The 15,186-nt window shown below is 40.1% G+C and overlaps 1 protein-coding gene across 1 annotated transcript in view; it reads left to right on the top strand.

The window, feature by feature from the left end:
* The first annotated feature begins 3,625 nt into the window (after positions 1-3,625).
* The window catches only part of AGPS (alkylglycerone phosphate synthase), a 140,990-nt gene continuing 129,429 nt past the window's right edge, over positions 3,626-15,186 (top strand). Inside the window, exon 1 of the mRNA XM_046658916.1 lies at positions 3,626-3,972. Coding sequence (XP_046514872.1) covers positions 3,626-3,972 — 347 coding nt within the window. The remainder of the gene's footprint in view (positions 3,973-15,186) is intronic.

Consider the following 15,186-nt stretch of genomic DNA (forward strand, 5'->3'; position numbering starts at 1 on the left):
AGCCAGCTAGGTAACACAAAAGAAATATAAGGTGTAAGGATTGGAAAGGTGAAGTACTGGTGAAGGATTGGAGAGGAGGAAATCAACTGTTACTATTCACAAACGATATAATTGTATGTAGAAGATCTAAAAGAATATACAATAGTTAAGACAGTGCGATACTGGCATAAGGTAGATAAACAGACCAATGGAACAGAAGACAGAGCCCAGAAATAAACTAATGCTATATGGCCACTTGATTTACGACAAAGGTGGCAATGTAGAACAACATCTTTTCAACAAGTGGTGCTGAGACAGTTGGATACTCATGGAAAAAAAAGAAACCCGATTTCTACCACACAAACAAAAATCAATTCCAAGTGAACTGTAGGTATAAATGTGACAGGAAAAACAATAAGGCTTCTAGAAGGTAATAGAGATTTATCTTCATTACACATTCACAAATGGTGATATCCAAATGGCCAACAAACACACAAAAAAGGCACTCAATCTCATTAGTAATCAGGGAAATGCAAATTAAAACTACATTAAGATAATGGTATATAACAGCTAAAACTAACTAGATGACAATAACCTGTCAGAGCAATGGGAACTTTCATATACTGCTAGAATAGATTTTGTACAATCCCTTTGGAAAATAGTTTGGCATTTCATTATCTATTAAACACATGCATACTTGATGACCTAAAAATTCCACTCTTAGGTGGATACTTAACAGAAATTCATCTACATGTCCAGCTAGAGACATAGGCAAGAAAGTTCACAGCAACTTTATCCATAACAACTTTAATGTCCATTAATTGTAGAATGGATAAACTCTGGTATATGCATTCACTGGAATATTACATGGCAAAGAAGATGATTGGACTACAACTACATGCAATGATATGGATGAAGCTCATAAATACTATGTTGAGTGAAAGAAACCAGACACAGAAGAACATAATATGATTTCATTTATATAAATGCAAAAAAACCAAAACGAAACAGGGAACGGATGCATGCTTAATTGTTAAAATCATAAAGAAAATCAAGGAAATGAGTATCATAAAACTCAGGACAGTGGTTACCTTTGGCAGGTATGGAGGGTGAAGTGACTGGGAGAGGGCATAAGGGGAACTTCTGGGGTGCTGGCAATGTTCTATTTCTCTACCTAAATGGAAGTTACATGGGTGTTTGATTTGTGATAATTTATGCTTTGGTTCACTTTTCTCTGTGTTATATTTCACAATAAAAATCATATAAAAATGCAAGAATTCCTCTATTCAGAGGTCATTCAGGAACTCTGAAGATCAGTAACGAAAATCACTGCCATAAAGAACTTTGGTGCATGTTTCAGGAGTTAAGTTATCCTATTTAGAATTTTTTGTGCCTCATCTTAGAAGAGATGTCATAAATGCAAATAAAGGTCACTCCATTTAAAATCCTACTTGTCGTGGATTCACCCTTTGTTTCGCTGCATGTGGTCTGCTCTCCACTGGGATCCAGGTTATTAAGGGCCAAGTGTTCCAGGACTTGGAAGGAACACGTTCGTTGAGCTGGCCCTTCTCAATGTGATATTCATCGAGGTTTCACTTTTTGTGGGAATTATAGGTATCTCAATGGACCAGGGTTTATGTTAAACATTCATTCCTCTTAGGTAGCATGAAATAAATTTCAGGGCACTTTGCTTGGGCTTTGCTCTTGTAAGGGATGAGGTAAGAAACCCTTCACCAAGGTCATCTACATCACACTTATTCTACCCAACAGTATCACACAGTTTTTTCCCCCACATATATCCTAACTCTTAATTAGCCTGATTATACCATGAAGCAGCATTGGCTTAAAAATTTTTGCATCTTATAGCACACAGTAATGAATTAGGTACACAATAGGCTCTCAACAAATGCTTTTACTGCCTATATGTATTTCATTACCGTATACATATTTGAAATGATATAATCAGTAATTTTTCCACTGGTAGCTAATTTTGGTTTACATCAAGCTTTTCATCACCCAGGAGAAAAGGCTTTGGTTATTCTGTTGACAGTTGCAAAACTGATAAATTTTGCCTCCTCAGAATTGGCAAGAAGCATGTCCATACCTCAATTTGGATAAGACTGAAGAATTCAGTTAACTACATTTACATTTAAAGCATGCTAGTAGTGTTAGGTTGAGCTCTCTGGGAGTCAAGAAAAAATTAATAGATCTGTCTCATTCCAAAAAGATTCCGAGGAAGATGTTACTTATATAGCATTTTTGGCAAGAAAGCTATGATTTTTACAATTGCAAACAAATATGGTAGTTGATGTTTTAATGCTGTTCTACTAACATCTAGAAACGGTGTGAGAAGCTCAAAGAGGAGAGTTGCTGACCTCTCAAACTTGTGGAGCTTTCTCCACAGAGCACTCAGCAATTTACTCCTCCTCTTTGTCTCATTTCTTCACTTAGTCCATTTGAAATAGCCAATAGCTTCCCTTAGGAAGAGGACAATGGTTAGAAGCAGCAGGTAAACAGGAGTTGGGCTCAGTGGTTCTAGAGCTAGGCTGGATATTTAATGCTGAATATCCCTTAAAATCTGGAGATCTGGCATACAAATCAAGTCCTCTTCACGGTTGCCTGAATTTTCTCAGAACTATTAAATAGTTCTTTTGTGTTAGTCAAATAACTCCTGGAATAGCTTCACTCTTTCACAGAGCCTGTGTTAGAAAGAAAGCGGTTATTCAGAAAGGAGGTGACTTCATTGGGCTTGGAATACTTATGGCAACCTTTTCTCTTACCATTCCCAAGTCTTATCTTTGAATTGCACATTATGCAAAAAAAACCCTTTTCTTCTGATAGCTAGGTCTGCAAGGTGGCTTATAAAGGCCTATCTGGCCCGCTGACTGAAAACAGTTGTGGAACACTGTCCTAGGAGGTCCCCCTAATTTCACCAAGCCCCATTCTCTGGAAACGAAGTCAATCTGTAGATAAATGAGAAGTCTTAAGAACAATTGTTGGGTAGGGTAAGGAAGGGCACAGCATCCAGTAACGAGGGGAAAGAGAACCTAGGTTGCAACTCAGTTTTAGTATTTACTAGCTGCATGCACTCGGGCAATTTAGTGTCTCTGAGCCTCAGTTTTTTCATCTGTAAAATGGAGATTACTTGCTTGAGGTCTAGCATTAAGTAAGCACCGAGCCCAGAACGAAGCAGGCGATGAGAAAATGACAGTTATTTGCTCTAATGGTTACAGGCAACCAATCAGTTTTGAGTCACTTTAGTGACCTGGCAAGAAAGGGGAGTGGAGGGGCAGCAGTAGGAGCTCATTCAGGGAAAGGATGGCGCTGGTTCGTTGTCAGGTCCAGCAGCACCGCCCATGCCTCCTGCTCCAAGGCGTCTTCCAGAGGCCCAGACCACAGCGGAGGACACGACCCAGGGTACTAGGACACCTCGGGAACGCTCGTGGTTTGGCTCCCCGTCCAGCCCGGTGCGGCCTGGGCCAATCCGGGGATAGCTCAAACTCACCTGCTCGGCAGGTGCTTCCCGGTCGGGGCTTGAGCGCCGAGGCGGGGCTGGCGGCGTGGGCGGGAGCTGCGACTAAGTAGCTCCCCGCGCAGGGCACCGCCGCCCAGTCGCCGCGGTGGCTGCCGGGACGCGCCGCAGCGAATGGTCGCGCCGGGCGCCGCTCTGAGTGACCTTTCACCCGCGCCCAGCGGTCCCGGGCGGCGGCACAAGGCGGAAGCCATGGCGGAGGCGGCGGCTGCCTCTGGCGCGGGCGCGGGCTCCGTCTCCTGCTCCGGCTCCGGCTCTGCAGCGGACCGGTTCCGGAACCGGGACCCGGAGCAGGAGCGCGCCGGGCGGAGGCTCCGGGTTCTCTCGGGCCATCTGCGGGGCCGGCCCCGGGAGGCTGTGAGTACCAATGAGTGCAAAGCGCGGAGAGCCGCGTCGGCGGCCACGGCGGCGCCCACTGCCACTCCTGCCGCGCACGAGTCGGGCACAATCCCCAAGAAGCGGTGAGTAGCGGCTCTGTGGAGCGAGCTGGAGGCGAGGGACCAGGCCAGGCCTGTGCTGCGGGAGGGCACAGGCGAGGTGGGAAGAGAGGTGTCACGGGTGCGCGGAAGGCATCCTGGTCCCTGAAAGTGGGGACCCAGATCTCTTTCAGAAGAGAAGACCCTGACTCTGTCAGGAAGGAGGCGGGATGGAATGGTGGATTTGGGTCACTATTTGAGAGTAACAGACCTGAAGAACTCTTAGTGGGGAAGGCTTTATGGGGACCCCTTCTCTTGGATTCTTAATGCCAGGAATTCATTCTCTATCTTGAATTAATACTCTCGGGGCTAAGGTCTTGGAATGGATAAAAGGATAGAATTATGATTCTCCGAGGAGATCTAAATTTGCACTAGATGATCATAGAGATCTCTTCTAATTCGCATAAGCCTGGGAACGGGCAGAAGTGGTGGTACCTGGAAGAAGGTGCTGACTGGTTTCTGTGGGGCGCATTTCCACTTGCTTAGAAGCATCATCTTTGACTTTGAGGGAGGAAACCGATGGGTGGGTAAGAAGCCATAAAATGCACACTTTAGTTAGTGAGTTAGAATGTGGTGGCAGCTACTGAGCTGTGGTGTAACCGGATTCTGAAAGAACCTTGCCTGTGGGTGAGGATGTTTGTAAGAGATTTTGACTAACGATTTTTGGGAGAAATCTTAAGCTCTGATGGAAGCTACTAGGAGAAGCTGTTTTCTGAGATGTGGCTTCATCAGCGTGGATAAACTTTGAGAGGGAAAAAAAAGTGTTGCTGATGTTTAATGTGTACTTTCAATGTGCCAGAGATTGTGCTAAGTCTATTATTTGTTTTACTCCTCGCAAACTAGGAGGTAGGTGCAGTTATTTCTCATTTTACAGGTAAAGAAATAAAAAAGATTTAGAAGCCTGCTGCAGGCTTGGCAGGTTATACTATGTGGCTGATTAGAATTTGAAAGCACATCAGATTGACCATAGGGCTAAGTTCTTAAATTGTACTGTTTCTGATGAATTCATTCGTTAATTCAACATTCATGAGTCCCTCCTCTACTAAGGACACACTGTGCTGGGAATACGAAGATTTAAAAGCGAAGTATTTTCTGGAGCTGGCCAGTGGTGTAGTGGAGTTTGCGTGCTCCGCTTTGGCTGTCAGGAGTTCGCAGGTTCTGATCCAGGCGCAGACCTACACACTGCTTTTCAAGCCATGCTGAGGTGGCATCCCACATACAAAGTAGAGGAAGATTGGCATGGATTTTGGCTCAGGGACAATCTTCCTCAAACATAAAGGGGAAGATTGGCAGTAGATGTTAGCGCAGGGCCAATTTCCTGACCAAAAAAAATTATTTACTTTTAAGGAACTAATAGCTTAGTAAGATAAGCTTATAATAAAATAAGATACGACAAGAAACTTAGCTGATAACCATAGTAAACGGTCACTTAACCCAGTTTTGGGTATGCGTTTGTTAGGCTGAAGGCTTTCCAGGGTAAGGATTGTCTGAGTACATCTTGAAGTTTGTGTTGGAAGAAACCTGCCAAAGGAGAAAAAGTGTTCTTGGCAGAAAAATGTTCACAGGTAAAGTAGTGAGAGACAGATTATGGAACTGTTGGCAGTTAAGTGTGGCAGGAAGTGAGGATGACAGGGCTGGAGAGGCCAGTCTTGTTTTCAGGATTTTACATGGGGCAAAACATGATTGCATTTGCCTTTTAGAAAGACACACGGGGGGCTGACTGGAAGAAGGTTAAGCAGTTTAGCATATAATGGCGGGGAGCATAGACCTGAGTTTGAATATCCACTACGCAGTTCCAGCTGCATGACCTTGGGCAAGTCACTTAACCTCTCTCAGAGCTTCAATCCCCTCATTTGTGAAAATGAGGACAGTAATTCCTGCTTTGCAGTCTTGCTGTGAGATTTGAAAAATAGAGTTAAACAATCAAGTGCATAGTGCAGTGCCAGTTACATAACCCTTCAACAAATGGTACATGCAATTGTCATTGAGTCCAGAGACACGGAGACCAATTAGGAGACGGTTATCCTGATGCGAAATGCTGTGATTCTGAACTAAGGCATAATATTGGGAGTAGGCAACTTATTTAAAAAAATATTAGGAGGTTAATTTTCCATAACTTGGTTACTAAGTGGTGGGGAAGGGAGGTATTAAGGATCACATCTTGGCTTCTGGCTTCACTTGATGTTATATTAGCTGTCGTTGGATTTAAAACTTTTAACTTTAAACTTTTCCAAACAACTTCATGCACATTTATATCTGTTCATTGGTGTGCATCTGTGTGATTGTACATGTATATGTGCGTTTACATTCTTAGAAGTAAGTAGATAGGGCAATGTTCCTTTTGGTTAGATTTAGCAGCCTTGGTTTACAACATTCAGAGAAAAATAATGTTTGTAAGGCACACTGGGGTAATGGATGAGGCTTCCCATGGTTGAAGGTGACTGGTTTAGGTGGGGCTTTGTGGCTACTCCGTAGAATGAAAGCACAACTGTAACCCATTGATGGCATAGATTATAATGGGTAGCAAGCTCTGGTGTTTGGTTCAGGTTTAGGTGTGGCTAGTGGTAAAATCTAGTCCTGTACAAGTGGTTTTTTTGTTTTTTTTTTTTGCCAAGTAGCAACATTTTTTTAATAAACAATCTTTTAATAAAAGATCTGCTTTGAAAAATAAGTCACAAAATTTAAGGTCTAATGTGTAGCCTAAAAATCCATATCAGCTCATCTATGTTCAACAATGGATTTTTTAAAAAAATTTTTATTGAGTTTATGATAGCTATACAACCTTGTGAAATTTCAGTTGCTGTACAACTGTTTTGAAGTTTGAATCAAAATATGAGGGAACACAAAAAGTTGTGTTAGATGGAACATCAAAAACTTCCTCAGTGAGTGATCTACAAAATATATTGTTCATGGGAACCCAGATCTCCCTTTTACTTCCTCCTGCTTAGCTGGACCTGATTTGCCAGCTGCAGAGCTGAGCCTAAAGGAAAGACAAATGATGGAGCAAGAAGGAGTCAGCGTGTGTATCTAACAAAGTGTGAGTGTGACTGTATGTGAGTTATTTTGGAATTGTTTGGTGATGTGTGTTGTTTGTATAACTCCTTTTTGCTGTTTACCTTGGATAATGTCACTGGTTATAATTCTTTTATTTCATGGCTTGTTATCATCATGGAATTGGAGGAGTGACTTCATGACACTCCGTGTTTTCATTCCTCTAACAGAATAGTTGTGCATGTTAATTTACTCAACATTTATAGAGTAGTTGCTTTATGACAGGTTTTGTCCTAGGCACTGGGAGTAAAGAGATGAATAATAGTCCTTGGCCTCAAAGAATTCACAGTCTAATAAGGGAGAGACACAGTCCAGCACAGTTTGAGTAGAGCCGTTGTAGATGCAGGTACAGATGTAGCACAAGGGAAAGCGAGGGATAAACTCTAATATAGGGGCTCAGGGGAAGCTTTCTGGAGGCGGTTTTAAAATATGGATCATGGTGTGGCAGGTTGATTGGATGGTGAGGAGAGTTTGCATTCAGACACAGGGAATAGCATATGGCAAAGCAAGGGGGCGTGAAAGTGCCTATTGAATTTAGACAACTAAACACTTCAGTATTGGTAGAGGTGGGGGTAAAGTGAAGAGAGGAAGGCACTGGCAGGTCACAGAGGTCTTTGGCCTGTAGGTCGTCAGTCCATTCATTCATTCATTTGTTCATTCACTCATTCATGTGTACATGTTTGAATGCTTACTATGCAATATATAACAATGAACAAAAACTCTGCCCTTATAGACTTCTATTCTAATTGGAGTGGAGATAGTGAACAAACAAGTAATATAGTATGTCAGATAGTGATAAATGTAGTGAGGAAGAATGAAGCAGCTGAGGCGACAAAGTGATGGAGAACCCTTGAAGGCAACAAGCTGGGCAGGGACATGACCAGATTGGGTTTTGGTTTGAGAGAGGTCTCTGCACCTGCAATGTTAAGAAAGGATTGGAGAAGGATGAGGATGGACATAGGGAGATCAGTTAGGGGAGGTTGTTGTAGCAGGACAGGTAAGGAATAATGAAGGATTAAACCAAGATGATGGCAGTGAGAATAGAGAGGAAAGGATGGATTTGAGTTTTGGAAGTTAGTGCATTAGGTAATACTTAAAATTATGTTACTAAATGCCGTGGGAGTTTGGAGACAATGAAAATACAAAAAGGGTGACAGAGTCCTGAGGAATGTGGACATGTAAGAGGGCTGACCGACCACTACCTGTTGTACTTGTCATACGGTCTCCTGTGAGTTGGTTCTAATTACTTCTATCCAGGAACATATATCCTCATTATGTGAAGTTGTTGAGCAGAGTTTTGAGGGTGATGGTTTACTTTTGGACCCTCCGTTTTTCTTTTCTTTTTTTGTGAGGAAGATTGGCTTTGAACTAACATCTGTTGCCAATCTTCCTCTTTTTGCTTGAGGAAGATTGTCCCTGAGCTAACATCTGTGCCAGCCTTCCTCCATTTTGTATGTGGGACCCCACCACAGCGTGGCTTGATGAGCGGTGTGTGGGTCTGTGCCCTAGATACAAACCTGGGTTGTGGAAGCAGACGTGGGAACTTAACCACTATGCCACTGGGCTGGCCCTGCTCCGTTTTTCTTTAAGAGCATATTACTCCATGAATAGTTTCTTTTTGGTCTTACTTCTAAATGCAGTTTTAGATTCCTAAAAATCATAGTAAATGTTAGTTAAATATGTGACATTTTTATGCCTTGGTTTTGGATTTTTTCAGTTTTTTTTTAAAGCTATTATGTTATGAAAAAGAGAAGGAAAAAACCCCATGTTGACATCTGTCCCTCCATACTGATAACTGCTTTCCCAGTTGTGAATTTTGGCTCTAGCCTCATTGTGGTTTGCATTAGTCAGAACTGTTCTATGGCAGTTTTCACAGAGGTTATAAACTCTTCTGGTTCAGATCAAAGGAATATCTGAGTAAGAATGCTACTTATTGTTTAATTTACTTGCTTATACTGTCTTTTATAGACACCATTCTTTAAAAAATAATGTATTATTTAACATCTGCCAGAAGCCTTGGTAAATGTTTTCCAGGAGGAAACAAGCTGAGTTAACCTCTGTGTTTCCCAGGAGGGCATCCTGAATCCTGTAATAGCTGACGCATTTCTGCAACAAAGCTATTTGCATAAGTGACCTGACTTATGACTTAGCATCATTTGGCAAAATTAGAGCTTATTTTAGTAGTTATGCTGAATGAAATACTTAGCCTACTTTGAGTTCCTAGCTAGGAATTATAGTGATAGTAGTAATGGGAGTTTTAATTTAACTCCTAATGTGCCAGACAGTGTGCTGAGGCTTTGTGTACATTATTTCATTTAATTCTCACAACAGCTCTGAAAAGTAGGTGATGTTGTATGTCTGGTACAGGTGAGGAAGTGGAGGCTCAGAGAACTTAATCTGTGTTAAGGTCATGCAACTACGAAATCAAAGAGACAGCATTTCACCTCTGACCTGTCTTCAGGCACAGAGCCTGTATTCCTTCCCCTGTGCAGTATATTGCACTTGATGTTGTTCTCTGAGGGGGGAATTATTTACTCCATATTCATCAAGTTACTTTTCTTTGTCATAAGGTAGATCAGGGTCAAATACAATGTTGTATAGTTAAGAAGACATTTGTTTATAATGTGCTTACTGAATAAATTAGAAAATATGTGATCCTGTCAAAATGAACTTCACAATTTAAGAAAATATAATTCATGATTTAAAAAGTTAGACCAGCCTATTTCCATTTGTGAGTGAATTTTGCTGTTTGACTTGTGGGAGAAGACAGTGTCGAGAATAAAAGGGAAAGAGGAGGAGCATGTGGAAGACCCAGGATCAGAGGAGAAAGAAGGAAAGAGAAGAGGTCATGGAAGATTTACTGCTTGGCTGTAAGTTAACTGTCTTTGGGCTGTGAATGAACAAGAAGCCCTGAAGACTTAATCTCCGTGGTTATTTGGTATCATACTTCCCTTAGATTGCAAGTGTAATTTTGAGATGAACCGCACTTTCTGCAAAGAGACTTTTTTATGTCAGGAAGTTACTTACTATAGAACCATCTACCCTCTGGTCACTTAATAAAAATATCTAGGAATAAATTAAGTGAGCTGTTTTTAGACTGCAGAGAAATGGAGTGCTGTTGTAGTCAGATGAGCTACTGTATGGAACACTTTAAAAGTAAGTGCTAAGGAAGTATTAGTCCTTTGAGTTTTATTTTCTTATTATTCAGAAAATAACTTCTCCTGTTCAACAGATTAGTGTGTTAGTTTCAATGCCAAACCAAATCAAAGGATCCTGAGTAGAGTTTACTCCTCTGACATAGAGTAGTAATCCCCCTCCGCCTATTAGTACTCTTTTATTTGTTGAGCTTTAGGGGTAATATTTAATATATCACTCTCCCACATCTGAGTTCAGAATCAGTTGAGAAGTAAGACACTCAGTATAGATAGATGGAGGTAAAAATGTCGGCTTTATTACTGATAGAGCTGGTTGGAAATATGGCTTAGATCTGGACTACCTGATGTTTTCCCTGACTTAGATAGATTCAGTCACAGGCAGTGCTGGACTACAGAAGGCCTCCTCTGCAAGGGCAGAGCCAGCTCCAGTAAGCCTCATACATGGCCCTGAGAGACTGGAGTATAACCTCTCTCTAGCAGATGGACTCTAAAGAGAGAGAAAGGGCTGACCCCAGCTGCTTGGTACTCTAAGACTTCACTAACTCAAAATAGTTCTCAGGAGTAAATCACTCCTCCCATAAGAAGGAGTGAGTGTGAGGGTTGGGGACAGGCCAGGGCTGTTACTCTTACTCAAGTCCCTCCACACTGGAAACTAGAGGCTGGGGAATGAAGGTATTGCTGGAATGTTTGGAATGTTTTTGGAGAAATTAAAGGAAAGGGCTGAAAACTTTATGGTAGGTAAACAATCTCCCACCTGCATCATTTGCATGTGTTATCCCATTGTCTTTTGAGTACATTATAGTTTCCTTGGTATGGCAGTTAAGGTCCTTCAGGAGGATCTATTTTTCTAGGTTCATCTCTTATTTCCTTGATACTCTAGCTACTGACCAGAATTACTGCTATCCCTGGAACATGCCTTGGGATGGGACGGGGATTAAAAGCTAACTTTTGCTATTTATAAATGTTTGTATATATGTTTACTTTTTTTTGCTAAATTTTATTGAATATTACATAATTTATTCTAAATGTGCAGATCATAAGTTTGCAGCTTAATTACTTCTCACAAAGTGAACACATCTATCTTATCAGTGTTTAGATTAAGAAACAGCATTACCAGTACCCCAGAGGCTCTCTTCATGCTCCTTTCCAATGCCTCCTCCCACCAGGATAACCACTACTTTGACTTCTAACACCGTAGTTTGCATTTGCTTGTTTTGAACTTTCTGTAAATGGAATCATACAGTGTATACTCTTTTGTGTCTGGCTTCTTTCCCTTAGTATTAGGTTTTGATATTAATCCTTGTTCTTGCGTCTAGTTGTATTTTGTTCATCCTCATTGCTGAATATTGGGTGGATATACATTGCAGTTTATCACTTTTGTTATTGATGGGCATTTTGGTGGTTGCTAGTTTTAGGTTTGAATAGTTATTTATTTTAATATAAAGAACCTATCAAACCAGTGTTTTTACAGATATTACTGCATATAAATAGGCTAAAATAATTAAAATACTGTGTAGTGTTTAATATGTTCAATTTTCTGAAGTACATCAGTTGTCTGAGGAAATAAAATGCTCCTAGGTACTAAGTCATTCTTATAGACATATTAAATTGAATTTGTAAACACAATGACCTTGAAGTCTTTACAGTGTTCAAATGTTATTTATGAACTTGTAAGATTTCAGTTTAAAATCACAAGTCTAAGTCTATTGCTCAGTTACACATTTTCAATTTCTTACAAGTCAGTTGTTCTTACAGACCAGATTCTCTTAAATTTTGTAAGTATTTAGATCCACTTTTGCATAGCTTTCTTAAGATGAAAACGTTAACATCCAACTTCGATTCTCTTCTCTTCTCTTAAGCGAGAGAATTTATGTATTTGATTTATGTATTTAATTCTAGATCTTTCTGTAGTTGAAATATGCTTGCTTACTCATTAAGGAAGGCTGTTACCATTCCAGGTAACTGTAGTTACTTTTAATGAGGGAGTTCTGCCTCTCCAGTGAGATTTGGAGCTGTAAGTATAATCTTATTACTCACTAAGAGCACTGTTGTATTCCATGTAATATTTGACCTTGCCAGCTTATCTGAAGTTACTAACCAGAGGTGTGGGCCAGGATGCTCACCAGATTCTTGTTGGCAACTTCCCTGGGACTCTCCAAACTCCATTTATAGTTGGCATGTCAGCCACCTCATATCATCAAGTGAGAAATATTCGCATATCCGAGGACCTTGTAATCAAGTAATATGAATTATTTAATTTGTTATATTCACAGTTAGTGACTCCCACTCAGATTGATAATTTGATTGGATTTTGCATTTCTTCTAAACATGTTTGAACCTTACAGGAATCCAGCATTAGGGTTATTGAAATGACACCCATTTGAATTCTATTGTGCTGTCAACTCAAATTTTGTAAATCAGCACTGTCCACTAGAGCTTTCCGTGTTGATGGAAATGTTCTGTAATCTCCATTGTCCATTATGGTAGCCACTAACTGCAGGCGGCCATTAAGCACTTGAATATGGCTAGTGTGACAGAGGAGCTGAATTTTAAATTTTATTTATTTATTTAAATTTAAATAGGCACATGTGGCTAGTGATACCATGTTGGTCAGCACAGCTGTAGATTGAAACCTAACTCATTATCTATCCTTTCTGTTCCCAAATGAAATTTTCTGGGTTTTCTCACTTCTCTTGTTATTAGCACCAGTCCTAGAGTCACATCCTTCAACACTTACTCTTGAGCTTTTTCTTTTAAGATTTAACTCTCTTTTGAATTAATTTATTCAAATTAATAATTAATTCTGCAGTCACTGTGCTGCTCTTATACATGTTTCTCATTGATCCTCACAACCACCCATTTTACAGAACAGGATCTAAAGTTCATAGACACTTGCCAGAAAATAGTCACTTGCTAGCTGCTAAGTGGTAGTGTTTAGATTTGAATCCAGGTCTTTCATCTCAAGTCTAGAACTTTTTCCTTGATGTGATATTGTTATCACTAAGTCCTGTTCATTTTTTCCTCACAGTCTTTCTCACATCCATTTTGTGCATTAAACAAGTATTTATCGGTCACTTGTGTTCTAGGTGCTTGGGCTACATCAGTGAACAAAATGGACAAAGATCTCTGCTTTCATGGAGCTTACATTCTAGTGGGTGAAATGGATAATTAACCAGATGTAAGAAATAAGTATAAATTATTAAGTGTGTTAGGAGATGATAAGTGCTATGGAAGAAGAAAAAGTGGAGCAGAGTAAGGAGGTAGGGTTCAAATTTTAAATAGGAAGTCACTGGAGAACATGACATTTGAGCAAATATTTGAAGGAGATGAGAGAGTTTCCTTATGTGGATATTTAGTTGAATGAGTGTTCCAGGCAAAGGAATAGTGTGTGCAAATACCCTAATGGGAGGCACACCTGTGGTGTATTAGGAGAGTAACAAAGAGATGAGTGTAGCTGGAGTCAGTTCATAACCCTCCACCCCCAACCACTGTTTAAAGTCTAGCTTCTAAACCTCAGCTTCTGATTTACCTGTCTCTTCTGTCTTAGGCAAGGTCTCTTATTCATGCCACATTTTCTAGCTTCCATTCTCTGGAAGACGTTGGCTTGTTTGATACCAGACTTCAGGGTCACTTGTTTTGGACATGTTTTCTTTTTATCTTTGAGAATTGGGGGGAGGGTATGTTGGACCATTGCCTGTCTTCTCTTCCCCATGATTTTCTCATGTTATGAACAGGAACTCTAAAATCATACTGTTAAGTATCATGTGATGTAATATGTAGGCTTGGAGCCTTTAATTCATTTAAATCAGCTAGATAGTCTCTTGCCATCTCCTCACCTGTTTGAAACTTCATCTACCCAAGTTTGTTGGCAATTTATTTAGTGTTTTCTATGTGCTGAGCACTGGGGAGGATTAGTACATAGTTTCTGCATTCTGGGATTTGCAGGTCTGCTAAGGAAGGCTAGTGTGTCTTCTGTTACTGCAAGGCGCTAAGTGCTGTAGCAGAGCTATGAGAGGGGAATGGTGACTGGCATCGCAATGGAAGGGCAACTTGATTTCAAAGAAACAGATTAGAAGGGTTGAGAGAGTACTAGTCTATGTCAAGATGTTTTACAAGAATTCTTAAATCTGAAGGTGAAAACATTGATGAGAGAATTTGGATGAGAATAGAATCAGGAGAATTAGGGTAGGAGAATGGACAAATATAATAAAGTTTATAAAACTGGTATGGCAGTTGGCTTTAGGAATGATAGGGGCCTTCAGCTTTGTGGATAGCTTTGAGAAGTCTTATTCTGATAGCAGCAGAGCTTCTGGCAGTTATTTACCAATTATAAAAAAATGGCAGGATAAAGAATTTATTCTGAAATGTTATACATTTTTGTTGCAGAAAAAATAGAAAATAATAGATAATCAAAATGAAGATAAACATCCAAACTAATTAAGAGATAACAACTATAGCATCTTGGCATCTTTCAGATATGACATGTGTATCTGAAGTCGTGCTGTAATAATGTCTTGAAACTACCATTTTTCACTATTTTGTGAATAACTTTCCGTGTCAAGAAATATTAGTGTGCAACATCATCATCTTCCGTGACTGCGCAAGTGTTGTATTTATGTAGGTACTACAATTTAACCAGTACAGTGTTAGATTTAATTGTTTCCAACTTTTCCCTGTTATAAAGAATACTACGGTAAGCTTTTTACAATTAAATCCTTAAAAATTTCCCTAAAGCATATTTTTAAAAAGGGCTTTAATGGGTCAAAGAGCACTAGAATACATCATTCATTCATGGTCAGTGGGCGGAAGCAGACATAAAGGACAACTGCTTGTTTGGACTTAATTTTGACCAAGAATAAAGAATTGGAAATGATTGGAATCCTAGGAGAAAGACTGCCATTGTCTTTGAGCACATTTATATCTTGTACTTTAAGAAAACAGCTTTCCAAAAATTCAAATAAAAGGAAGTTAGATGTTTTGGCCTGAGTTGCTA

Source organism: Equus quagga, chromosome 4 (assembly GCF_021613505.1).
Source record: "Equus quagga isolate Etosha38 chromosome 4, UCLA_HA_Equagga_1.0, whole genome shotgun sequence".
NCBI classification, from domain to species: Eukaryota; Metazoa; Chordata; class Mammalia; order Perissodactyla; family Equidae; genus Equus; species Equus quagga.